The following is a 27,697-nucleotide window of genomic DNA, read 5'->3' as shown; positions in this document are numbered from 1 at the left end:
CATTTGAATCACCGAACTATGAGATATCATTGAAAACTTCAGCTCACCCGAAATTCAGTTTATTTGAATTCAAGTCACCATATCAAAACTTTCAAAATGTGATCTAACAACTGCACACTTAATTAAATAAATATGTGAGAAATATAATAACAAGTTTTTTTTATCATCAAAATCAAGATTACTTGTATTTTCGGACCCAACAATGACAATAGTAAAAAATTTGAAATGATTTGTACTAAAACATTTAGCAAGGGTATATAGAAGAAATTATGTTTTGATAACCAGAGAAAAAATGTATGGGGCAAGGCGATTGGAGAGAAAGATTGGGAGTACTTGGGTGTTTTTCTAAAATTATACATAAAATTTCAATTTTTTGGATATTTCATAATCTTAATTTATCAAAGTTATGCGACACTTAAAAACTAAAGACAAAAAGTATGTTGAATAGATAAAAGCACGAAACATCAAATTGAACTCCATTGATTTATGCCAATGAAAAAGTTTATGAAAACATATTACACTAGTAGAATTTTGACTTTTTACTTCGTCATCTATTACTTCGGTAATTATTATTGACGAAGTAATATGGAACAATAAACTTCGGTAATATCATTGCCGAAGTAAAAACTTATTTTTTACTTCAGAACTTAAAAAACACGGGCTTCACTAATAATTTTTTGTAACATTTTACTTCATCAAATTAATTTTGATGAAGTAAAAAGTTAAAAACTAAAATTTATAATTCTAATTGCCGAAGTAAAAAAGAATGCACGGGTACCTTATATTTGTTTTTTCCTTTCACATTTCTTTCTAACATTAATCCATGAAAAGAAAAAAAATTTGATCCCCTTTCTTTTTCAGTTTTCAGCCCTAGCTCTAGGAATAGGAAATGAAGTAGGTATCCCCAATAACTTGAAATTTGTAGTGTTGGTAATTAATGGCGGAAGAATTTTAGTTTGATCTTGCTTGCTTCGTGCTGTGCAGCAGGCAGCCGGAGGTTTTGTGGGCACATCGATCGGACAAAGTATACCTGACCGTGTCACTACCCGACGTTAAGGATGTTTCTGTCAAATGTGAACCTGAAGGCGTCTTTTGTTTCTCTGCGGTTGGCGTCAATGGCGAGCCCTTCCTCGTCACTCTCCGACTTTATGATAATATTAACCCTCAGGTTTCGTTATTTTTTATTTTCTTTTTTCAAGTGAAATATTCTTGGATAATGTGGCTGAATTATATGATGTTAGTTTCTGGAAATTTCTGCATCATTGAGCTATCGTTAAATCAGGACAGTGTCTTCTTTTATCGCTCAGCATATACTCACAATGAAATATGGATTTCTGTTCCTTGTGTGAAGTAGTTGGTGAAATTTGATTCTAGTTTCAGGATTTAAGAATGAGTTAGAAGAGTCTTCTTCTCATTTTCTTTTGTATTTTTTGTATGATTTGTTGTTGGGTTAGGGAACAGGTTTTGAAGCTTGTGCCAGTGAAAAGATTAAGTATAATTACCAAACGTGTTGTATTTCGCTGTTGTTCTCTGTAGCTCTGAGGTGTACAAGGCTTCTGTTACTCGTGCATGATATAACCACAATATTGTGAATTCTGTTGCTTAGATCTATCAATTGTTTACTCCTCAGTTTTGCCACTTCATTTTATTTTCATCCCTGCAAACATTCCATCAACTTTTGTCTTAGACCTTTTTTTGAAAGATAGTGCATATCTTCTAAATTCTAATTTCGGGGAATATAAATATTGGATTCCAACTTTTTTTCTTCTATGCATTGCTATAATGAAACTTTGCTGCAGGGATGTAAGACAAAAATTGGTTTGAGGAATATTCTATGCTCTGTTCAGAAAGAGCAAAAAGGGTGGTGGAAAAGACTGTTAAAATCCGAAAAAAAGCCACCTCCTTACATCAAAGTTGACTGGAATAGATGGTGTGATGAGGATGATGAGGATTCAGAGTGTAAGTTCATGCTATCACTTAGAATTCCTACCCGTATTTACCCATTCTTCATGTTGAAAGAGATTTTACAGTTGGAGAAAGTTGTATTGCCTCTGGTTGTTATATATACTTGTTTTATGGAACAAAATTCATATAGCAAGTTCACAGTTTTTATTATAGTTTCTTTGTTGTGATAGTTCACTCTTGCTCTTTAAGTCATTTAGGTGTTCATACAGAAATGTGGCTAAGCCAGTAGCTACCATTGTCAATTTTCATATGATCAATGAGGCCAGTTGAACTGATTCTTGAATGTTAATTTGACAAGGGCAACTTTGTTCTGTTTGACCATATCTTTTTACAATTGCAGCAAATCTGGCTTCTGATGAAGACAATGCGGTAACCAAATCCTTTTTAGAGATCAAAATTTCAAATCCTTTTAGAAGGGATGCCATCTAACTTAAATATTTTTTGTTTTCCAGTATGACGGTGAAAATGATGAGAGCAGCAATGATGAAGGAATGCTTTGTAAGTCCATAATTTTTTGTGCGCCGCCGATTTGAATCTCAAGCCTTCCTCCTCCACCTCTTTGACGAAATTCTTCTGTTGACTACATGTTTGGTAAGATCTCGTCGCAAGCTTTCTCTCGGTACCCATTCCATAAGGAAATTCACAAATTTTCATTTCGGTTGTCGGAATTAGTTGCGTTTTTGCAGTCGTTTCCCGATCGATTTTGGTGTTTTATTGTTGGAGGTTGCTTGGATTTGAGTTTTAGAGAGATTTATGCCACTTCCTCAGCTTTTCCAACATATTTCAACCATGGCCGCTGCAAAGTACACCGTTCACTGCCGTAGGCTTCCGCACTAGATCTTGAAATAAGGGTAAATTCAATAATCTCTTTTTTAATTATTTTTATAAGAACGAACATTTTCAACTGTGTTTCAGCATAATCTTAGAATTCTTGATGGACCCAAATACGACCTAATCTGTTAATGGTGTCATCGTTGTTGTTTTTCTCTCTCTTTATATAATCACCCTAAAGCTCTATCTCTTTGTATATAATAAATTAAATTAAAAAGTTCAATTTTCTCTAGTACAACCAGCTGATAGAATACCAGGGATGTTGAGAATAATCTACGCCAAACTGAATTGGAGTCTATCGAGGTTTTTGATTCAGTACACTAGTTCCTCAAATATATAGTTACACCTCGTGATATTGATGCTTCACATCATCACATGTTTGTTTTGAATTTAGTTTATCCATCCTGAGTTTTTGGAACTTCAATTGATTCTCGAAAGTTTGAAGTACAATAATTTTTGCAAAAGAGGAGTATCATATTTCGATTATGTGCTGAAGCTATTTGTTCAATCCACCTTTAATATGACCTTCTTTATTGCTTTTTTTTTTAATCCATTCTTTATTGTATTTTAATATGTATTCTTGAGTGAAAACTAATATTCGCTTGCATATGGTTCTTTTTCATCCGACCAGGATTACATTAAAGAAAGTGACAATTTAATCTTACTGCACGTTCAAATTCATGATTGTGACACCATTCTGTCACATATGGAAATCTTACTCAGTGGATTCCAGGTATCTGTTACAGACATTGGATCTGATGCTTCTCATTTTGCCAAGTATGATATAATTGCCAGGAACACTAGATTCCATGAATTGAAGTAGAATAATGCACCCACTTGCAACTATATAATTAACAACATTTGAAACATTTTTGGCAGCTCATTGCAAAATTCCCATTATGAGACTCTCTACTTTAAGTTAGTTGTTCCCAGATTATGCAGGTCAGAACAAATAAATGGTATGCAGGATCTTTAAATTGGACAGTAAAGGTATTTTGTTATAGAATTTCTTTGTTTCCTTCTCTTTAACTCTTTTTACCAATTGTTATAGAACTAATGTTCTTTGGATACATTATTTAATTACGGTCATTAAAAATTCTTTTGGTTTTCCTGACACCAGTTTTCATTTTTTGTTTCAACTTGAAGCATTATTAGCTTTTGTATATGGAGTGTGAGATTCCTGCAGAGATAAAATTTACTTGTGCTTAGAAGTAAACATTTGCTTGGTTGTCCAATAAAAGTTTTGTACTTAAATGAACTCTTACAAGATTTTCTTTATGTATTTTTGCCATGTTTACCAGTTTGAATTTTGTTTCAAGGAAGCAGTGGAATTCATGGAAAACTGCACAAGATCATGAATGTTGTTTCAAGGAAGCAGTGACAATGAAGGGAACTGTCCAAGGCCACTACCTAATATCCAGAGTTGAAGCATGCTACTAATAGTATGATACTACTGAAAGGAAAATGAGTCCTGCATGGGATTATGATGTGAAATATAGGATGACTTCTTTTTAGGATATATTTGCAGATACATTTTTGGTTTTGCGGATACATTTTTGGGTTCTACTTATGGATTTTTGGATATTCGTCGTTTTTGTATGAATGATTTTATGCATCTAATTAATTATTTTTAGTTTTAGACATTGTGTTATTGGTGTTGTCTATTACTTGTATACTACTATAGATAAAATGATGAAGTAATATAACAAAAACACTTCGGAAAAAGTACTTTTTGGCGAAGTAGAAGAAAATATTTACTTCGCCATATTTCAAAATTAGTGAAGTCGTTCGTGGCAATTACTTCGGTAAATTGAAAATTCGCCGCAGTAAAATGACACCTTTTACTTCACCATAATTCAAAAATTGTGTAGTTATATATCAATTTTACTTCGATAATTGTATAATGTGTAAAGTAATAGATGATCAATTACTTCATTATTTTTCGAAACTGATGAAGTAATACATGTGTTTTTACTTCGGTAAATATCAATCTATTACTTCGATTTTAATACGAAGTAAAAAATACCCTTTTACTTCACGTGCATTTACTTCGCTAATTATCTACCTATTACTTCAGATAATAACCGAAGTAAAAAGTCAAAATTCTACTAGTGTTAGGATGCGATATTTTCTAATTAAGGAAACTGTGAGACTCCAATTATAAATCCCAAGGTGAATTTAAGGAAGAAACATGCACGTACGTGAATAACTAAATTAATATTTGCACGAGTAGTGCACAACGATGAAAAGTTTAAATATCAATGAATTTTTAGCAAAAAAATAAATAAATTAAAATTAAAATTAAAACACTTCTAATTTAGTCAGAAATAAGCAAATCATTACATACGGATTTATTGAAAGCTTGGATTAGTTGGTAGTTTTAGAAAAATTACGCATAAAATTTCAAGTATTAATATAGGCTTCGATCGACGTGGAAATCACATCACTCCTATGCTAGGTTTGTTGTTGTTAACATGGCTCAACCATTGAAAATTCACTAGGATATAAGTAGACCAACTCTTGAATATATATCTGGAAACTTCTTTGAGAGAAATCAGCTAGCCTGTCAGAAAAGGCAGGAAATTATTATTGAAAATTATCTCATGAGAGGGAATTAGAGAGTTTATATATGTTTTGGAAAAATATTATTTTATATATTAATTCCGTCCTTGTGCGATGCTTGTGCTAGTTTAATTTGTCATTATCGTGTGTGTGGCACTCGTGCATGTATTAATTTTTAATTGTCATGTTAAAATTTCTTGTATGAATTTGATATGAGGTTAAAATTTGTTTCGGTTGAATAATATTGGTGTATGTTCCAAAGAACAGTAATCTAATACTAAATTATTAAAAAAAAATGTCAACTATTTAGACAAGAGGAAATTAAGTGTACATGTGAATACTCTATCATCTAGAAAATGAAGGCATGCTGGCGAAAGTTCATTGATTTCAGGCACAAAACATTTCGGCGTAGTTTCCTATTTTCATGTAATATTGGATTATGTATCTTGGTTTTGTTTTTTAACCATATATATACATACTTCAAGATATTAAATTAAATTCAATTAAATATAGATTTGTTTTTAATTAGAAGTTCTTGAGTGGCCGACAGATTATATGCGGACACAACAACATCATAACATGTCAAGTATAGTAAAATTCTTATTTGTACCTGAAAATCATCACATTCAATTTCATTTAAATATGTATTTTAAAAACATTTTTAGTGTTTTATAAAAGTAAAAAAAATAAAGTATATGTTTGAAAAAGATTTTTGCAAAATATTTTCTTAGAAAGTGTTTTCCAAGTATAGTTTTCAAATAACAAATGAAATTTTTAGATGTTTTTAGAATGGAAGACAATGAAAAAAATCAAAACATTACTTTTAAAATTTTAAAAAAAATTTAAAGAATAATTGTTCAAACACATATTTATTCTTAAAACAACATTTAAAATATTTTATAAATAATTTTTAAAAAACACTTTTATAAAAACGTTTTATAAATACTTGTCCAAACGGATGATTTGGAAAAACTTATCCAAATTAGAGGCACAAGAATAAAGAAAACAATGAGAAATAGAAAGATCACGAGATACAACAGGAATTAACATGTATACCTGAAAAAGCACAAGATCTAATTAGCAGAATAAATAAATATCAATCAAGATATAAACTAGAAAAAGAGCTATCGAAATCTTTTCTAGTTGCTGGTAGTACTTACATATTTAGTCAGAATGAATTTTAGACAAAACAAACAAGTAATGAGAAAACCGCGATATATGTATACCCAGAGTGGTTTAGAGTTTGATTAGGGTTACAATTCCCTAATAAAATCGTTACATTAGCATAAATAAACTTTTCATTAAACACGACTTCCATTTTAAATTTTTTTAAGAAGGAAAATCCTACTTTTGGAGAAAAATTAATTTATGGTTATGAGATACGACAATATAATAAGGCACCATTCGTGACATATTATAATCGAATGATAATTTATCTTATTTAATCTCATATTTATAGTTTGTCTTATTTATCTATTTATTAAATATTTTTTACATCAATCAAGTTATTAATTATGCATCTCACATAATCAAATCATTGAATTTAAATACCTTTAAATTACTATATTACCTTTAATAAATAATATTATTCAAATTTTTTTAATTTTTAAAAGGACAAAATGGTACTCTACTATCTTATTTAAAATTTAATCCGTCAAAACAAACAAACTATTATTTATCAATCAAACCAAATACTATCATTTTGTATTTATTTTTTTATGATATTAGATTATTTATCTCTATATTATTACATCATCTTTAACTTCAAACGGTTTACGGTACCTTAATAGTAAAAATGTCGAAATATTATGTACAAATACATGCAAAAACGTATAACTTAAAAAAGGTGGAAATAAAATATGTTTTCTAATAACAATCAATGAAAAATAAGTACTCTTATATCAAGTATCAATCAGAGTTGTCTCAAATTTTACCAAATAAAATTTTAAAATTGCGTTTTTTTTTTACCAATTATTAAAAATTGAATATCTTTCTTCGATTAATTCGTTACTATTAAATATTACAATGCAAAAATATTTGGATTAATAAATATCCACTTTTTTGCACAATTATTGCACACAGAACTCATTTAATTTGTATAGCACAATTTTGGTTTAATTTCCTCGATTCCAATTAAACTAATATTGGATCGAAACGGACGGGGCCAGGAAATTTTTTTGAGGTGGGAGGGGCGGAATTTTATTGTTTTTATTTTTTAAATTACTATTAAAATAAATATAAATAGTAAAACAATTTTTATTTAACAATTGCGCTGGGATCGAGTGAACTTATAGTGTTTACAAAAAAATTTAAATTAAAATTTAAAAATCTCGTATTTAAAAAATTAGTAGGACTGTGAGAGGTTTTGGTTAAATTAAAAGGGGGACGCGATATTAAGGGAAAATAATTTTTTTGGTTTATTAATTAGTTCATTTTTAGGTTTTGGTTCATTAATTTTTTAAATTTTGGTTTTGATACACTAACTTTTAATTTTCGGTTATTTTGATCTAATTGCTGACGTGGCAGCTATTAGCAGAAGATTGTGTGAAAATTGTGTGAATATTTTCTGTTATTTGTTTAGATTTTATCCTTGTATATTTCAATCTATACTAGGATCTTATATTGTGCTTATCTAGAATATTAGGCTAATCTTCAATTGTATATGTATTTCTCTCTTGTGATTAATAAGAATTATTCACTTTCAAACTCTTATATGGTATCAAAGCTTCTTGGCTTACGCCCCTAAACCCTACTTCTCCCTACTACACGCCGCCGCCCACCTCCACTATGTCTTCCTCGGCAGTTACTACCTCCGCCCCACCCTCTCTCACCGCCATCAATGTGACTGCTCAAGCCCCCCTAAAACTCACTGCTATCAACTATCCTGCCTGGAAGCTTCAGTTCCAGTCTCTTCTTATTGGATATGATCTGCTGGGCTATGTCGATGGCTCAAAGCCTTGCCCGCCACCCACCATTACCACCAACGCTGTCACTTCTCCAAACCCGGAATATCTACTCTGGGTTCGCCAGGATCAGTTGCTCCTCAATGCGATTATTGGTGCTCTCTCTCCCACCATAATCCCATTTATTGCTGCTTCACGGACTTCCCTTGATGCTTGGTCCACTCTCTCCAAGACTTATGCCTCTCCTAGCCGGAAGCTCCTTACCTTTGAAGCTCATCTTGCTGCTGCAGCGCCTCTTCCCTCCTCCATGCCAGTCACTGCCTTCCCTACATCTCGCTCCAACCGCCCCACTTACACCACCACCTCATCGGGCTCCTCTCGTCATGGCCATGGGCAGCGGGGTCGGGACGCCCGTGCCTCTCCCTCGGCTCCTCCTCGACAGCCCGCTGCCTCCTTCACACCGCGGCCTTACCTTGGTCGATGTCAACTTTGTGGTGTCACTGGCCACCCTGCCAAACGTTGTTCTTCCTTTCACTACGCTCCGGCGCCGTCCTCTCCTTCTCGGCAGACATACCCTCCACCTCAAGCTCACACGGCTGTTGCCCCTACGTCTACACCGTCCCCCTCTGATTGGCTCTTGGATACTGGTGCCTCTCATCATGTCTCTACAGATCTCACCAATCTGTCTCATCACACTCCCTATGATGGTTCGGACTCCATTGTTGTAGGCAATGGCACTGGTTTGCCCATTACACACACTGGCACTCTCATCTTGCCCTCATTACCTTAGTCCTTAAAACTACCAAATACTTTATGTGTTCCATCTATGTGCAAGAATTTAATCTCTGTCTCTCAATTATGTCGTACTAACCATGTTTCTGTTACTTTTTTCTCTTTGTCTTTTCAGGTGAAGGATCTGCTAACGGGGTCCATTCTCCACACGGGGTCTTGTAAGGATGGACTTTATACCTGGCCACATACACCAATTCCATCTTCATTACCCTCGGCCTTCCTTGCTACCGCTTCCTCTCTGGCTCTATGGCACTCCCGTCTCGGTCACCCCTCCTTAGATATAGTCCGTCGTCTAGCGTCTTCTCATGTTTTACCAATTTCATCTAGTTCTGTTTCAAATTTACCTTGTAATTCCTGTCTTATTAATAAAAGTCATCAACTTCCATTTTTCACTTCTACTCTTACATTGTCATCGCCCCTTAAATTAATTTTCTCGGATGTATGGTCCTCCCCCGTTTACTCCATTAATGGTTATAAATACTATGTCATTTTTGTTGATCACTTCTCCAAATACATATGGTTTTACCCCTTAAAACGTAAATCTGACGTCCTAACCATCTTTCCCACTTACAAAGCATTGGTCGAAAATTATTTTCATCGCAACATTATTTATCTCTATACTGATAATGGTGGCGAATTTCTTGCTCTAAAATCATTCCTCGCGCAATCCGGCATCTCTCATCTCACTACACCTCCACACACCCCCCAACACAATGGTTATGCTGAACGTCGTCATCGCCATCTTGTTGAAACTGATCTTACGCTTCTCCACCAGGCATCTCCCCCCCCCCCCCCCCCCCACCTTTTGGCCTTATGCTCTTGCCACTGCCACCTATCTCATCAATTGCCTACCTAAAGTCAACCTCTCCTACCTATCCTCCTTTGAGAAACTCTTTCTCAAACCACCCAATCTCGCCAAATTTCGAGTCTTTGGGTGTCTCTGTTACCCATGGTTACGTCCATACTCAAGCCACAAGCTTGATCCTCGCTCCTCTGCCTGCATCTTTCTTGGCTACTCTCTCACTCAAAGTGCATATATATGTTTCGACATCTCCTCTTCCAAAATCTTCATTTCCCGTCATGTTCGCTTTGTTGAATCAGTCTTCCCCTATAATACTCCACCAGACTCTGTCCCTGTCGATCCTGCACCTGAACCCCTCGTCCATCCTCTGGACATGATCGAACCACCGTCGTCCCCTACTCCTCCTTCTGATCCAGCTTCGTGTCCTGCTATGGCCCCTGTTTGCGCTCCCTCACTCTCGTCAGTAGAATCACCGGCCTCTACTGCACCCCCTCCCTCTTCTCAAAATTCGCACTCGATGACCACCCGCTCCAAAAATAATATCTCCAAACCCAATCCCAAGTTTTCTCTTACTCTCACTAAACAGGCTGCTCCATTGGAACCTACATGTGTTTCTACGGCACTTAAGGATCCCCAGTGGCGCTCTGCCACGTCTGCTGAATTTGATGCTCTTATGCAAAATGGAACTTGGGATCTTGTTCCTGCTCATACATCTCAGAACATGGTTGGTTGTAAGTGGATTTTTCGCATCAAACAAAAGCCTGATGGATCTATCAATCGCCATAAAGCTCGGTTGGTTGCCAAGGGCTTTCACCAGTGCCCTGACATTGATTTCTTTGAGACCTTTAGTCCTGTGGTAAAGCCGGTTACTATTCGTCTTCTATTATCTATCACAGTTCAGCATGGTTGTTCTTTATGTCAACTCGATGTGAACAATGCTTTTCTACAGGGCTCTCTCTTTGAAGATGTATTTATGGCTCAACCACCGGGATTTATTGACAGGAACTTTCCAACTCATGTTTGCAAGTTGAAAAAGGCTATCTATGGCCTTAAACAGGCTCCTCGGGCCTGGTTCCAGGCACTGAGCTCCTTTCTTCTGCGCCTTGGCTTTCTTGCATCACGAGCTGATTCCTCCCTTTTTATTTACCATCATGCGGGATGCACTGTCTATTTCCTGGTATACGTGGATGACTTGATTATCACTGGCAGTCACTTGCCTCTTGTTGAATCTATTATTGCGCAACTGGCTGCTCATTTCTCTGTCAAAGACATGGGATCTCTCTCTTATTTTTTGGGTGTTGAAGTCCTACCTTCATCACGTGGTCTTATGCTCTCTCAACGAAGTTATGTTCTTGACATTTTGGAGCGGTTCAATATGCAATCTTCCAAACCGATAACCACACCTATTGCCACTACTGGCTCACTGCCTTTGCATGATGGTGCTCCTGCCTCTGATCCCACTCGCTATCGACAAGCTGTTGGCAGTCTTCAGTATCTTTTCGTCACTCGTCCTGATGTCGCTTTTGCCATCAACCGATTATCTCAGTTTATGCATTCTCCTTCTGAACTTCATTGGGGAGCTGTAAAACGTCTACTACGCTATCTTCACGGCACCCTTGATTATGGTTTACACCTGCGTCCCACCGTTGATCCCTCTCTTCATGGTTTCACTGATGCGGATTGGGGTGGTAATCCTGATGACCGATGCTCTACTGAGGCTTATGTTATTTTCTATGGGTCCAATTCGATTTCCTGGAGCTCTAAGAAACAAAAGTCTTTAGCTCGTTCATCCACTGAAGCGGAATATAGGGCTGTTGCTTCCGGCGCAGCAGAAATTTTGTGGCTTTCCCCTCTGCTAGCCGAACTTGGTCTTACTTCTTCCTCTATTCCTACTTTGTACAGTGACAATATTGGCACGACTTATCTTTGTGCTAATCCAGTCTTTCATTCAAGGATGAAGCATATTGCTTTGGACTACCATTTTGTACGTGAACTAGTTCAATCCAAGAAATTACGAGTTTTCCATGTTTCTTCTGCTGATCAGCTTGCAGATGCCTTGACAAAACCACTGTCTACTTCTCGTCTAAAGAGTTTGATTTTCAAGATTGGTGTTTCTTCGGCACATCCATCTTGAGTGGGCATATTAGCAGAAGATTGTGTGAATATTGTGTGAATATTTTTTGTTATTTGTTTAGATTTTATCCTTGTATATTTCAATCTATACTAGGATCTTATATTGTGCTTATCTAGAATATTAGGCTAATCTTCAATTGTATATATATATATCTCTCTTGTGATTAATAAGAATTATTCACTTTCAAACTCTTATAGCAGCTTGTCATCAGCATGTTTCGGTGTCACGTTAGTATTTTTCGATACCACGTCAACATTTTCCGGTGACACTTCATTTGTTGAACCAAAATAGGCCAACACCGAAAAATTGACAAGTTAATGAATAATGGACCAAAAAAACCTATTTTCCTTGATATTAAAATTATTTTAAAAAAATAAAAATTTCTTAATAAAATAAGGGTAAGAGCCTAAGAAAATTAAAAAAATATTGGAATAATATTAATTTAAAAATTATCAGAAATAAAATACCATTTAGATATTTTAATTATATGTGAACACAAAAACATGATAACATGGTCAAGCATCACCAAATGTATGTACGTGGAATAAATTTTTATACCTGAAAATCATCAAATTTAATCTAGTAACAATGATAGTTATATGGAATAAATAAATCCAATCAAGTATAATGAATGATCTGGAAAATTTTAATCGAAATGAGAATGGAATTAAGGAATGAAAATGATGAGAAATAGAAAGATCGCGAGATATGGAATTAACATTTGTACCTGAAAAATCACAAGATCCGGTAGTCCTACAGAATAAATAAATCTCAATCGAGGTATGGTATGGACCAGAAAATAGTTATGCGATATGAATGAAAACAATTATGAGAAATTGAAAGAAAAAGTTTCTTATAGTATTTACGTTTAGCCAGAGCAACGTGCCCCCGCCATCAAATTAAAAGTAAATTGTTTTTAAAAAAAATTCTGCTCCGGCTAGCAAATTGTTTTTTAAAAAAATAAAAGTAATTTATACTGAATTTTATACAAAACAAACGATGGATGAGAAAGGTGATCATGCTATGTAGCCTACATAGATTTTTTGTGGTTAGGGTTTGAGTGACGCGGTAGGGTTGGCATACCGTACAAAAATACCGAATTATACCGATATCGTACTGAAATTTTTTCGATATATAGACATTTTTTCAGTATATCGAATTTTTTTTCAGTATCTATACGGTATCAATATAGATTTTTTCCATACCAAACTTTCGAAATTTCGGTATCGGTATCTGTTAAGAATAGTCAACCAAAGTCCCACATTGGAAGATTATTAGGAATGGTCAACCAAAGGCCCACATTGGATGATCAAAAAAGTCTCACATTGGAAGTTTAAGTAAAAAGATCATGGATTAAAATATGGAATGATATCTCCATTGGTATGAGGCCTTTTGGGTGGGTTCCCAAAATCAAAACCATGAGGGCTTGTGCCCAAAGTGGACAATATCATACCATTGTGGAGATATCTGAATTCCATTGAACTAACAAATGGCTCTCGGAAATTCATGTAAGGCGTGTGCTGCAACGTATTGAAGGTGAGTAGGCTCGATTGGAGGGACAGATTGAGGGAAGGTCTGGTGGAACTTCGTTTGAGGGGAGGATTGTTAAGAATAGTCAACCAAAGTCCCACATTGGAAGTTTAATTAAAAAGATCATGGATTAATATATGGAATGATATCTCCATTGGTATGAGGCCTTTTGGGTGGGTTCCCAAAATCAAAACCATGAGGGTTTGTGTCCAAAGTGGACAATATCATACCATTGTGGAGATATCTAAATTCCATTGAACTAACAGTATCGGTACCGGTATGAATTTTTTTCATACCGATTTGTTACGGTATACCGAAAAACCACCCCGTTTGACTAGTGTAGCAAGTCCCTAATAAAATGGTTATATTTGAATAAATAAACATTTCTGAATGCGATTTCTATTTAATATTTTTTTTAAAAAAAAGGCTAATCCTACTTTACGGGGAAAAAAACATTAATACATGATTAGAGACGACAATAGTGAAAATTTTGAAATGATTTGTACAAACTGCAAACACATTTAACAAGGGTGGAAAACAATTATTTGTTAATGACCAACTAAAATACTGAAAGATATATAAGTCTCAAGTATGTATGAGAGTTGTCTCATCTTTTACCAAAAAGACATTCTAAAATTGAATATCTAGTATGCATCGATTCTATTTCTCAAACAAGCAGCATACTATTAACTATTAATTATTTGGGGAATCGATCAAGTGCATCAATATGAACTAAACGATTAAAAAAAAATTTGTTCTCAATAATTTTGCCATTTTTTGTTTTTAAATCCTGTAGGTTTTCAACCTGTAGTTTTAATATACTAAACTAAATTAGTTGTTGTTTTATTTTATTTTACTTTTTTCCATTTTTCACATGGTGCCAGAAAAATGATCGTGTCGCACCGAAAATTGATAATTTGGCTAGAGGTGTACAACTATTCCAAAAATACACAAATTGAAGTTGCTACACACAAACAAATGGTAAAAATCTCATGTGCCCTGCCAATGTTTCTAAAAACATAAATAATTATAATCGTCTGAATCTACATTAACTAGTTCAAACTATTATGGATATAAACTGTAATCACATGGAAATTAAAGGATCAAACACTTGCAAGTCTTCTCATTGCAAGTACGTACGGTCTGTTTTAACTTATAAATCATGTCATTTCTTAAAAATTTATGTTTGACGGTTTCATCAGATCTATTTTCTTCGACGTCCCTGCTAGCTAGGCAGGGACTCGATGTGATCCCCTGCTCTTGTAGCCGAAAACCCACGAACATTATCTGCACCTGAAGCCGTCGCGAATCTCCTTTTCGATCTCTAAGCAATCATGTTTCCTGCTGCTGCTTTGATGATGATGATCATGAGCTGCCATTCTTTTAAGTTTCTGCCTCTTCATCATGGCGCTGATCAGTTTTTCTCTCCGAATAATATTCCTGGTGTTGACCGGAACCGGAATCGCATCGAGTCCCATGAGTTTGGCCACAACCCCGGGATTGCACCAAACAACATGAGTACCCTCCCGGCCGCCACCTGCAGCAGGCTGCTGCATTAACATCTTATGATCACTTCTCGTGAACGAACACCGATACATGGAGTCCTTCCCGTCCAGCGAAAACCGCGGATACTGATCCAGGGCGTTCCTGGCGCTTCTCAGGATATCGGAGCTGTTTACGCACGACATTCTGTGCTGAACCACCACTTCCCCTGCAATATCCTTGGGTTTCCTAGTACCCATTATTCTCTCCTCCATCTCTAGCTTCAGTATCATCTCCTCCAGCGTCGGATGGTTTTCGCGGGGCGACGGATCAGAGTTAACGAGTGCCGCGGCTTTGTTCTGGTCTAGTGTGGATGTTGAGATGTCACTGTTGCAAAAGTTTCTGAACCCCTTTTTCATCTTTGCTCCGAGAGCGTTTTTCAGCAGAAACAGAGAGAAGTCCTTCATTTTCGATCGTTGCGATTTTTTATGATCGGTTTTCGGTGGTCCGGATATATAAACGTCGTAACAAACAAACAGCGGCGAGAGTTTTTATTGCATTGTTGTTTCTTTAAAACTGCTCACATGATGAATGAGAAGGTCTCACGAGAGCTCCGTGCAATTTGTGTGAATAAAGTTACAAAGAATTTTTGGCTTCGGAGGTTCGTTCATATATATATACTTAATTCATATGCCCAAGTTTGTTGGGGTGCTGTTTTAATTCATGAGTATTATGGTTCATTTCAATCTACCTATACAGTCATTACCCCCATGATAGATCCAAGAGTTCTTATTTATCAATACACGCGGGATCCACTAAAAAATAATTGATCTCACATTTATTGATAAATGTGGACCGTTAGATCTACCTCAAGGCAGTGCCTGTATAGGTAGGATCTAACTTACCGAGTATTAAAGTTCAAATTTTTCAAATTTCTAATTTTCATAGATTGGGATAACACAGCTATATGACTAATGTTACATGTATACGGAGTTTTACACGTTGGGTTACTTACACTGCACATGACACTTAAAATTATATGATTATCCTACAAGCATTTTTGAAAAAAAATTTCAAATCAAGTGAAGGGATAATCATGTAATTTTAAATGTCAAATGTAACACAACGAGTAAAACTCCGTGTACATGTAGTATTACCTCAGCTATATTTGCTAAAACATTAAAAACAAGTGTACAAAAATATTATTTGGATAAATTGTTGTAATGGCATGCAGGGTTTAATTTTTCATTCCTGCATTTTCCAAATTATCTTGGTCGAATTTTTTTATTTTTATATTTCTCTTTGCAAAATGATCTTCATAAGTATATGTAAAAAAAACAAAAAACAAAAGTGTTTTTGTTGTAAAACAGTCTCATGGATCTATATTTGTGATATAGATCTACCCGATCCATACCATGCACCTACGATTAGAAAGTAAATTTTTTACAAAAAAATAATAATAATATTTTTCTATGAGTGGGTTCAGATCGAATTCACAAAATTGATCCGTTTCACGGTAGTGTTTTCGCAAAAAGAAAACGAAAACGAGTCAGTATACTTGCATAAGCATTAATTGTGCAATGGCAAGGCATTGGTGTTGACATTAATTAATTCAACTAAAGCTGATAAAGAGCTATGAGGAATTAATTTTTCACGCTATTTGAATGTGTTTTAGGACATTTCAAATTTTAAAAAAATTCGTCGCCCCTTTCTCAAATATAATTGCCAGTGTACATGCACACATCAAGCCGATCACGACATGTAGCTCATTTGACATTAAAGTTTCAAGTGTGAAACGAGGTCTCGAGTTCGAGATTCAATTGTAACAAATCCCCTCCCCCAACTCAAAAAAAAAAAAATATATGCACACATCACAGGGCAATGGTTACTCTAGGGTTGGTATACCCGTTTTTGAAATTTTTATATCGATATCGTATCAAAAATTTCGGCATGCCGATTTTTGATATACCGAAATTTTACAATATACCGAGATATCGATACAGTATCGGTATATACCGTTTTATACTGAAAAAATACCTTATATTTTTAAAAATTTATAAATGTATTGTTTAAAAATATTATATATTTAAAAATTTTAAATATTATTTCGGTACTCCGTTATATACCGAAATTTACAAATTTTATATTGTTGCTGAACCTAAAAATTCGGTATCGGTATCATGACGTACCAAAATTTTCGATATACTGAAATGTCGGTAAAAATTTGATATTTATTCCCACCCTAGTTACACCTATCTTAAAGAAATTTAAAATATTTTAAAGAAAACAAACGACCGCACCTCCAAGGCTCTTCTTCACGAGTGATTCAGATTCTATGTTACACCAAAAAAACTATTACAATTTGTGGAAGTGAAATTGTATTGAATCAGAAACTTCTGAGAATTATTTATACAATAAATCGTAACTACTATTTAACGAGCTAACTAACTATTCAATTAAATTTTTAATTACGATTATCAATATGAATATATTCTAATATCCCCCCTCAATATGGACTATATATGTTCGTGATAGACATCTTGGACAGCAATGAAGACAATGTGGAATGTGGAAGTGGCTTTGTAAACATGTCCGCAAGTTGAAGATGCGAACAAATGGGCATGAGTTCGATGATCCCAGCAGTGAGTTTGCTCCATATAAAGTGACAATCAATCTCGATGTGTTTGGTGTGTTCATGAAAACCGGATTATTGGCAAGATGTATAGCTGATTGGTTGTCACAAAAAATGATGACTGGTGTGGGAGAAGCAACCTAGAAATCCTTGAGAAGCTGGAGAAGCCAGATTATTTCACTTGTGGTACTTGCTAAGGCGCGATGTTCAGCTTCAGTAGATGACTTGGATATTGTCACTTGTTTCTTTGTTTTCCATGAGATGAGTGCATTGCCAAGAAAGACACAAAAACTGGTAACTGGTCGTCTTGTGTCTGGACATGTTGCCCAATCAGCATCGGAAAATGCACGCAAATGAGAAGAAGAATTGGTTGGAAAGAATATGCCTTTTCCAGGAGTAGATTTTAGATATCGTAGCAACTGATGAGCTGCCTTCAAGTGATTAGTGCGAGGTGTAGCAACATATTGGCTTAATTTATGGACAACAAACATGATATCAGGCCTGAAAAGAGTTAGATATAAAAGTTTGCCTATGAGTCTGCGATATTGAGTGATGTCCTCAAGTAAATCACCCTCAGGTGAAGACAATCGAGCTCGAGAATCCATAGGTGCATTGGTTGGTTTGCTACCCAAGAAACCTATATCATTTAACAAATTGAGAGTGTAATTGCGCTGAGATTAAAAAAATTCCTTTTGCTGGCCATGCAATCTCAAGACCAAGAAAGTACTTAAGATGACCAAGATCCTTAAGCTTGAATCAGCTTTGAAGTTCAGGCTTGAACTTATGAATAACATCAGACGATGGCCCAGCGATGATGATATCATCAACATATATAAGTAATGCTAAGAATGAAGACCCTGAACCTCTGATTAATAATGTATAGTCTGCTTGAGATTGTGTAAAGTTGGATTCAAGTAAGAATGTGGAGAACTTTGTATACCATTGGCGGGATGCTTGGCGAAGACCATAGAGTGATTTATGTAGACGACAGACCAATTTCTGAGATGATGAAGCTTGCTAATTTGAGACAGAGTATCCAAGATGAAGATTCATGTAAACTTCTTCAGTGAGATCACCATTAAGAAAAGCATTATTAGCATCTAACTGAGCAAGATCCCAATTATGATTAGCCGCTAATGCAAGTAAAACTTTGACAGTGGCCAACTTAGCAACTGGAGAAAAAGTTTCGAAAAAATCAACACCTTCTTGTTGAGTATATCCCTTGGCAACCAAACGAGCCTTTTGGCGATTGACTGATCCATCCGCTGCATATTTTACTTTATGGACCCATCGACAGCCGATAGAATGTTTTTCCAAAGGCAATGGTACTACTGACTAGGTGTGATTTGATTCCATAGCATCAAGTTCCTCTTGCATGGCAGCCCTCCAAGCAGGAATTTTTACAGCTTGATGAAAAAATTGAGGTTCATATTGGGAGGAAACATTAAGCACAAAATTCTTATGAGATGAAGATAGCGTATTGTAGGAAAGGTGCTGACTGAGAGGATATTGAACTTTAGAAACAGGAGTTGTATTGTGATGCAATAAGTGACAATGATAATATCTAAGATATGTTGGTTGTCTTGTGACTCTGGATGATGTACGAGTAGTCTGTGGCTGTGAAGAAAAAGAATTATCATTGGATGGAATCCTTGAGTGTTCAACTGGGAATGTATCAGGAGTATGATCATCTAATTCAAGTAGTTCCAAGTCAGAGGAATTTGCTGGTTTAGGAAGCACCATTGTTGGAAATGGATCAACTGATATCCCCAAAGATGATATTTTGATAAAAGGAAATGTGGACTCATGAAAAACCACATCTCGAGATACAAATATTTCTTTACGGATTAAATCAAAGATCTTGTACCCTTTCATCCCTGGAGGATATCCTAAAAAGACACAAATTCTAGCTCTGGGAAGAAATTTCTCCCGATGTGCTGCAAGTGTTGAAGCAAATGCAAGGCAGCCAAAGACTTTAAGATGTGAATAATTGACTACTTGACAATAAAGTGACTCATATGGAGATTTATGTTGGATGGAAGAATTCGATTTACAAGATATGCAGCTGTGAGAACACAATCACCTCAGAATTGAGCAGGGATATACGACTGAAAGAAGAGTGAACGAGCAACGTTTAATAAGTGTTGATGCTTTCTTTCAACAACTGAATTCTGTTGTGGTGTTTGCATGCAAGAAAACTGATGTATGATGCCTTTAGTGTGGAAAAACTCGGTGAAAAGTAGCTCTTTGGCATTATCAGTGCGAAAAGCTTTGATTCTCTTGTTAAATTGAGTTTCAATCAAGTTATAGAATCTGGAAACCATACCCAAAGCTTCAGATTTATGTTGCATAAGGAAAACCCAGATAAAACGTGTACAATCATCAACCAAAGTCAGAAAATATCTCTGATTATTGTATGTATTGACATTATAAGGACCCCAAATGTCACAATGTACAAGGTCAAAAGCATTAGAAGACATATGTTGCTCAGAAGGAAACGGTAAGCATTTGTGTTTAGCCAATGGACAGATATGACATGGGCTGGTATTCTGGGAAGTAGCTGTAGTGGTGTGTAAACAATCCTTCATTTTATTCAAAACACTGGTGGATGGATGTCCAAGACGAGAATGTCACATTGAAGTATCAACTTGATTGTTGAAGAAAACTGGAGGTGACTTGTTGGTATCAGGGATGTATAGCCCTACTATCAGTTTCCCCTTGTCAATCATCCTCTCGGTTGGCAAGTCCTGAATAATGAAAGACTTGTCAAATAATTGAATCACTGATGTTGTATTTGCTAGCATAGAACTCACAAACAACAGATTGAATTTGAACTCAGGTATATACAAAACATCTGATAGCACCAAGTTTGGACCCAACTGAACATCTCCACAAAATTTAACCTCAACATGATCATGATTGGGCAGTGTAACTCTTGAATTTGCTACTGCCTTTAGTGATGTAAAAACATCAACATTTGAACAAATATGACGAGAGGCACCAGAATCAACTATCCAACACTTTGAAGAATTCAAAATAGGAGGAACTGATACAGAGAAACAAGTACTTGTTGTGGAATAAGAACTAGTACCAGATATATTCTTGGTGTCAAGTGTGGTGAGTTGTTGCATGAATGATGTCATAAGTTGTTCCATTTGGGACTTGTCAAGATTGTGAAATATATTGGAGGTTGATGATTCAAGATTTGGAGATGAATCAGTGAAAACTTGATTGACAACATTGTGATGAGCATTGACATTTGAAGGATGTCGGCGCTTGTAACCAGGGGGATAACCATGTATTTTATAACATGTCTCAATTATGTGATCAAGTGCTTTACAAGATGTACAATAGGGCCTGCCTCTCTACGGCTTCTGAGCAATCCTTGAAGCGTGAACTGGTTTTTGATAGGAATCCCCCTTGAGAGCAAAAGCCATGTTATTTCCTGAAATATCATGAATAGAATTGTCAGTTGTCCTTTGACGCTCCTCTTGGACAATTAAGGCAAAAACACGATTAATAGGAGGCATTGGATCTGTAAGTAATATCTGACTTCGGACATGTGCGAAAGAATCATTAAGACCCATCAAAAAAGCCATGGTGTAATCCATTTGAAAATAATCATCAATTTTCTTCATACCATGACATATGCATTTGCCACAAGTACACATAGGGCGAAAATGATTTAATTCTTCCCAGAATGCTTTGAGTTTAGTAAAATATACACTGACCGGATCTTGTCCTTGATGAAGAGATATCAAATCACGTCGAAGTTGAAAGATTTGGGGACCATTACTCTGCTGAAATCGATCTTGAAGATCAATCCAAATATCCGCTGCCGATTCGCCAAACAAAATAATCGCTGATATATCTTTAGATACTGAGTTGAGCAGCCAAGAAATCACAATGTTGTTGTTTCTAATCCAAGCATTTAGGAGATTGACTTCGGAAGTAGCAGGTTTGGGAATAGATCCATCGATAAACCCCAGCTTGTTCTTGACAGATAGAGCAATCTTCATCGATCTGCTCCAAGAATTGAAATTTTCACCGGTGAGTGGTTGCGAAACGAGAATTAGACCGGGATTATCAGAATGATGAAGATAATATGGACTCATTGGATCATCCATGATCGATCGTGGAGGTAAATTCCAAGCAGAAGAACTAGCACTTGTCATGAAGCTGAAGAAAGTGATCGATTCAAAGAAGAAAAAATTGTTGATTTTTAATCAGATCTAATCGAGAGAGAAGAAGTTGGGTGCGGAATCCCATCTGATACCATATTACAATTTGTGAAAGTGAAATTGTATTGAATCAGAAACTTCTGAGAAGTATTTATACAACAAATCGTAACTACTATTTAACGAGCTAACTAACTTTTTAATTACAATTATCAATATGAATATATTCTAATAGAAACATTATTGGTGTGTTTGTATGAGATAGTGAATATCTCATTAAAAAATGTACAGACGGAATCCTGCATGTTTGTTTTTAAGTCAGATGTTCGTTCGAACATATTGTTCAAAAAAAAATGAATCGAGAGTTTTTCTCCTTTTATATAAGATCACACCTTTCTCCATCCCCTACATTAAACAAGTTTGGAATTTTATGTATAATTTTTTATTTTTCCTAAGAAAGAACTATCGCTGAAAAAAAAAAAAGAGGCGGTTGCGACGGTTTTTTAAAAACCGTCGCATTTGGTGGTATCCAAACCGCTCTCTACCATTGGTATCATTAAATGTTTACGAGTTAAAACACAATTATAACAAGCTCTTGACAATCAGTACAAAGAAATACATATACACATTATATATCACCTTTTTTTTTAATCAACTAATATTTTGAAATAAATTTTTTTAAAGATGATTTTCCATTAAAAATCATTTTAATTTTAAATTACAAAAACAAAAACGATAATTTCTCACATTTTTTATAGATGAATCTCTTATATGATGCAACTAGGGGTGTAAACGAGCCGAATCGCGAGTAGCTCGGTCAAAGCTCGAACTCGAGTAGCTCGAGCAACCATTGAGCTCGAAATCGAGCTTTAAATATTTGTGTTCGAGTAGCTCGCGAACTACTCGATAACACATAAATATATATAATATAATATAAATATATATAATATAATATAATATAATATTTATTTATTTATTAATATATCTTTTATTCATATATATATATAATTTTCGAGCTCGAGCACGAAATTTACTACTCGATCGAGCTCGAGTAGTTAAATATGAATCGAACTCAAATTCGAGTAGTGTGTTACTCGGCTCGGCTCGATTAGATCACTAGATGCAACCAATGAAAAGTCTAATATTTTTTAAATCAACTAATATCTGATAAATAAAATAATATTTTTAAAACACGTAAAACCGATCAACACTGTCCATATGTATAATAAAAATTAGCAATATTGTACTATTTACAACCTTTTTTTATAAATCCGTTGCACAGTGCGGATTTTTTACAATTTTTTTTAAAATATTTGTTTAATGATATATTTCCAAATTTTTTATTAAATGTTATTTTATATTTTTAGTATAATTATTGAAATAAATCATCATAAAATTATTTAATAAACTTTAAAAATCTAATTTAATAAATCATAATAAAATTTTCATTAATACAATGCACTTCCCAATTAAAACCACAATATAATAAATAGATGTACGTAGTTCCTCATCCACAATGTTACGCTCAAAATTGAGTGTAAACAGGCGCCTCTGTCTCGTTCCCTCTATCAATTTCATCGTTGCCGCTGCTGCCAACTCCTTCGTCGGTGCGTTCATGAGTACAAGTCTCCTCAATGTATCTCTTGCGTTTCTTCTTCTGTGAGGACTTCCCGACCTTCCTATGTCGAAGCGCAGACACCAAGGAACCCACCATTTCCTCCAACCGCGAAATTCGGGTTTCCAGATCATGGCATGCACACCTTGTTTCAATAACTCCAGTTTTTTCTTTGGCAACCTGTAGCGCAAAAGCAGTCTGCTCCGACTGCATTCTGGTGATATCTGCCCTCGTAGTTGTTGCCTGCGCCTCATCTCCGGTGAAACGAATCGCCTTCTCCTGTGCCTGCACGAGTCCAAATAGATACGAAAACATTTAACAATAGTTTTGCAATGTTTAAACGGAAAATATTTGCAATTAACGACGGAAGTCGATCGTCTCAGATTTCATGGTCGCTAAACCATTTTTCTAACGAACACGACTTCACTTATCAGTCATTCAAATCACAATAGAATACAATAATCTGAAAAGTTCATTCAAATCACCATTCAACAACCATAACCATTTACAAAAGCTCATGTCATGTTTTGTCAACACTATATCATATCCAGCAAACTAGTTCAAAATCAACAAACTTGTACAAATCCAACGAAAGTATATCCAAAATAATAGTGTTTCAACATCACCGATAAACAACCACTATGGTGAAGGGGGTAGGGTCATGTTATCATCAATCGGCGTAGAAGGAGAAAAGGGAGGCTGGAAAAGTGCATTCCTCATCAAAAGTCTAACCTGCTGTCGTAGAACATCGAGCTCCTGGTGCAGTGCTTCGTTATCCTTTGTCAGTGCCTCACATCTTGCATTGACAACAGCAACCTCCGCGGTTGCAAGAGCAGCCTCGGCAGTGGCAACAGCAGCATGAGCAACGGCTGTATCAGCACGAGCGGTGGCATCAGCAATAGCAGTAGATGAGCTTCTGCTTGCAGCCCGACCGGCATGACCTGACATAGCCTCCGGGAAAGTAACATATGCCTGAGAACCGATGCCATATAACCGCTTCTTTGTCACCCCACCAACCACCTCCATATACATATTATCGATGGCCTCACCAGTTGGGATCTGTGGCAGCCCATCCTCATTGGTCAATTGTGAAGCCTCAACAAATTTCGCATTCATCTTCTCCTACAATAAACCAAGTAAAACCATTATACCTTTTATGTTAATCTAATTAAAATAATAAGGATATTATTAAATTATATAAACTCACATTTATGGCTTGCGATCTAGCATCAACAAATGTTCCATCCTTCTTCTCATGTGTTTTCTTGAAAAGCTCCCAGCACATGCCCTTATGTTCCAAATCTGCCCTCTACAACAAGGTTGTTTGTGCAAACACTAATTTAATTAATTATTGGTGTAGTGAAATTAAAGTTTAACTTACCAGTTGCATTGCATGCTCCACATATGAGCGAGATCCACCGATGTGCTTAGAAAGACCAGTACCTAGACCAGCTGGCTCACTACACCTGTTCCGTTTGCCACACACTGATTTTTGCTTCCATTCAGGTGTGCTCCAAACAGTCTGCCAGTGTTCCCACACATCGGGATCTACCCCTTGTGGAGGTTGAGGCTTCTTGCGCCAATTACACAATGTTTTCTTGTATAGATCTGCAACGAGTGCATTCCAAGTTTTCTTAACGTCCGCGTCCAGTAGTGTATCCCAATAATATTTTTCCTACAATTCGAATTGTTAAAAATTTAAGTGGCTTAAAATTGTTAGATTATACAATTCAAACGATATCCATAAGTTTTCTTACCTTGAACGACTTCCAATAGAGGTCCCTTGTCTCCTTGTCAACATACTTCCAACTATGTCCCTGCAAACATTGCAACTCTGCAAATTTCTTGGTGATGTAGGCAGAGATCTTATGGCTATACGGAAGAAACCTGTTAATAAATATAAAAATAATTAATCACTATGAATAAAGTTCTAAAATAAATGTATTGACATCACTTACTTCCCTCCAAAAGGACGAATCTTGGTTCTCAGCGACTCTTCCTCCGAAGATGTTGAGTCCATATGATCGGGTGATTGATCGGCCATACGAACTTACAGTATGAGCATAAGTAAACAACACAGTTTGTTAACATTGAATCATCGACACAAAATATCCAAACAAAGCTGTCGTCAAACGAGTCTACATAATGGTTATCAAGCTGATGTGTGGGAAAAGATGTTGACTTTCCAAAATTCAAAGCTTTCATTCTCTTCTATTGGTGCAGAGATCTTTCTAGTATTCTAAAAAGGATATACAGGAGCATACTTTGTATATGTTAAAGCACACACATAATGCATAATTTATATAAATAAATAAATATATTAGACACATTTGATTCATATTATTAATGAATCCAAGTGAAATATTTAAATATATCAATTAGGAACTTCTATTTTTTATATAAACCACATTTATTGTTTAAAATAAAATAAAAAAATCGATAATAACTGGATTAAAAAATGTGTTATGGATATATTCAGCTCAGCCAAGATAAAACCATTCTAATTTTTATACAATTGTTTAAAACAAAAAAAATATCAATAATAACTGAACTGAAAAAATGTTTTATGATATTCAGCACATTGAAGATAAAACCCTTAACCATATCGGATATCATCAATATATTTATCCAACTTATGTCCATCTAGTATCCATGTTCAATAAATATCTGGCATCGGTACATACCTATAAGTGTCTATTTTAGAGGTACCGTGCATCATCGTAGAAAGAAGTTTATGATGATTTTCTTCAATAAACATACATTTATAGATTAAACTAAAGTTTGACTAGCTCGGAAGGAAATAGAAACAAAGGGAAACAAAACCATAAGCTGAAATTTGTCGCAATGGTTCAATAAACTTGATATTGAAGTATGCTCATAGCATTGTTCTTTGATGTTCAAGCCTTACAATCAGGCACAGCAATTATAGTAAAATCAGACATTGAAGCCAGAGGTCTACAACTCTATGCTAGTGTTTGGAAGAGGTTTTAGGAAGAACTTCTCAGTACCTATATTTGATTGTATATTGGACAAAACCCGGGATTTTAAGCTCAGCTGATGAAACAAACAATAACCACAGAAAATAGTAAGTATTTTTAAGCAAATAATTCCCATTTGTGAATGATTTTCCAAGCACTCGAACAGAAATCCACGTGCATTTCACTCAAACACCTAAGGTAGCAACAAGTGCGACCCAAAATACTCTGAGATAGCGAAAGTCCACCACCAGGAAGAAAAAAAAATACTAATCCTTGATTTCAAAAACCAAATCTTTCAAATTGATATCCAACACAAACACAAATACTGCAAAATTCCCATCAAATCCCGAAATAGAATCGAAGTAAAAACCAGTTTGAGTCTGTCCGATGAATTAAAAGTGCTTACCTCAGGGGATTTCGATCAGCTCACGGGGTGGCAGATCGTGGAGAGGGCTTATGTTTCCCCCGAAATTCCAAACCTGAAATTTGGATGAAAGCGCCCAAACTTTCTTTTTAACTTTTAAACTTACGACGCCAGCAAATTAAATGTCGCAATTTAACAACTTTTGGGTAAGTCGTGGTTTTTCTTATATATCACACAAACTATCTCAAGTGTTAGATTCTACGATATAAATTTTTGACACAATCCAATTCATAAAAAAAATCATTATTTTTTAGAACGATGCTACAGATACAACGAAATTTGTAAATCAAATCTTACAACACAAAAAAATCAATACAAAAATTTAATTTATCAAAATCTCACGATACATTAAATACAAAATATCGCAATAAAATAGTAAAATTTTATGATATTATTGTTTTAAATATCGTTCTACATAATATTTATTTGGAGACCGATATTTATTTGTCGTCATAAATCACGTTTGTTGTGGTGTTTATGCACAACTCAACACAAGTATATTCTTGAATAAATTCGAAGTGACATGAAAACTAATAGAGAGAGAGAGAGCGCAATAAGGCACATTTTGTTGAAATATGGTACAAATGTATGTATTTTAGGTGCCAAGTGACTAAAACTGAGTGTCAATCAACTTAAATTAGGTATGTGTACTATATTTTTGGATTTTTAAGTTCAGATCAAAGAGTTAAAATTAAGTTTTTTTGACACGAAAACTTAATCATAACTTATATTTGCACTTAGAAATTGAATCACAATTAACTCTTTGAATGCCTTCAATTTTATTGAATCCCCTTACATTTTGAATCTCATTACACTGATCATAAGAAGATGAAAGTTTAAGGACGAATTCAACAAACCAAACAGAGAAG

General features: G+C 35.2%; 3 protein-coding genes and 1 long non-coding RNA gene across 5 annotated transcripts; 1 reads left to right on the top strand and 3 right to left on the bottom strand.

The window, feature by feature from the left end:
• Positions 1 to 889: 889 nt before the first annotated feature.
• On the top strand, positions 890 to 2,498 carry LOC140888319 (co-chaperone protein p23-2-like). The gene is made up of 5 exons (XM_073296004.1): positions 890 to 894; positions 985 to 1,168; positions 1,800 to 1,959; positions 2,306 to 2,334; positions 2,418 to 2,498. Exons 1-5 carry the CDS (start codon positions 890 to 892, stop codon positions 2,496 to 2,498), a joined length of 459 nt encoding a protein of 152 aa, XP_073152105.1.
• Positions 2,499 to 14,802: 12,304 nt separating this feature from the next.
• On the bottom strand, positions 14,803 to 15,468 carry LOC140888318 (uncharacterized). Its single transcript, XM_073296003.1, has one exon. It carries the CDS (start codon positions 15,466 to 15,468, stop codon positions 14,803 to 14,805), a length of 666 nt encoding a protein of 221 aa, XP_073152104.1.
• A 4,408-nt stretch (positions 15,469 to 19,876) lies between these two features.
• On the bottom strand, positions 19,877 to 21,901 carry LOC140893290 (uncharacterized). Its single transcript, XR_012153086.1, has 3 exons — positions 21,365 to 21,901; positions 20,725 to 21,078; positions 19,877 to 20,380 (listed from the first exon to the last, which is right to left on the bottom strand). It is a non-coding gene; the product is annotated as an uncharacterized lncRNA (long non-coding RNA).
• Positions 21,902 to 23,250: 1,349 nt separating this feature from the next.
• Positions 23,251 to 26,947, bottom strand: LOC140891151 (uncharacterized). 2 transcript variants are annotated; one of them, XM_073299483.1, is made up of 7 exons: positions 26,811 to 26,947; positions 25,385 to 25,475; positions 25,184 to 25,313; positions 24,808 to 25,101; positions 24,634 to 24,735; positions 24,159 to 24,548; positions 23,251 to 23,711 (listed from the first exon to the last, which is right to left on the bottom strand). In XM_073299483.1, exons 2-7 carry the CDS (start codon positions 25,468 to 25,470, stop codon positions 23,337 to 23,339), a joined length of 1,377 nt encoding a protein of 458 aa, XP_073155584.1. In that variant the 5' UTR covers positions 25,471 to 25,475; positions 26,811 to 26,947; the 3' UTR covers positions 23,251 to 23,336. The 2 variants fall into 2 exon arrangements, with proteins under 2 accessions (XP_073155584.1, XP_073155585.1); XM_073299484.1 differs by having other exon boundaries at positions 25,385 to 25,526; positions 26,812 to 26,905.
• Positions 26,948 to 27,697: the final 750 nt, after the last annotated feature.

Source organism: Henckelia pumila, chromosome 3 (assembly GCF_033568475.1).
Source record: "Henckelia pumila isolate YLH828 chromosome 3, ASM3356847v2, whole genome shotgun sequence".
In the NCBI taxonomy this organism is placed as follows: Eukaryota; Viridiplantae; Streptophyta; class Magnoliopsida; order Lamiales; family Gesneriaceae; genus Henckelia; species Henckelia pumila.
This window is presented reverse-complemented; position numbering and strand designations above follow the sequence as displayed.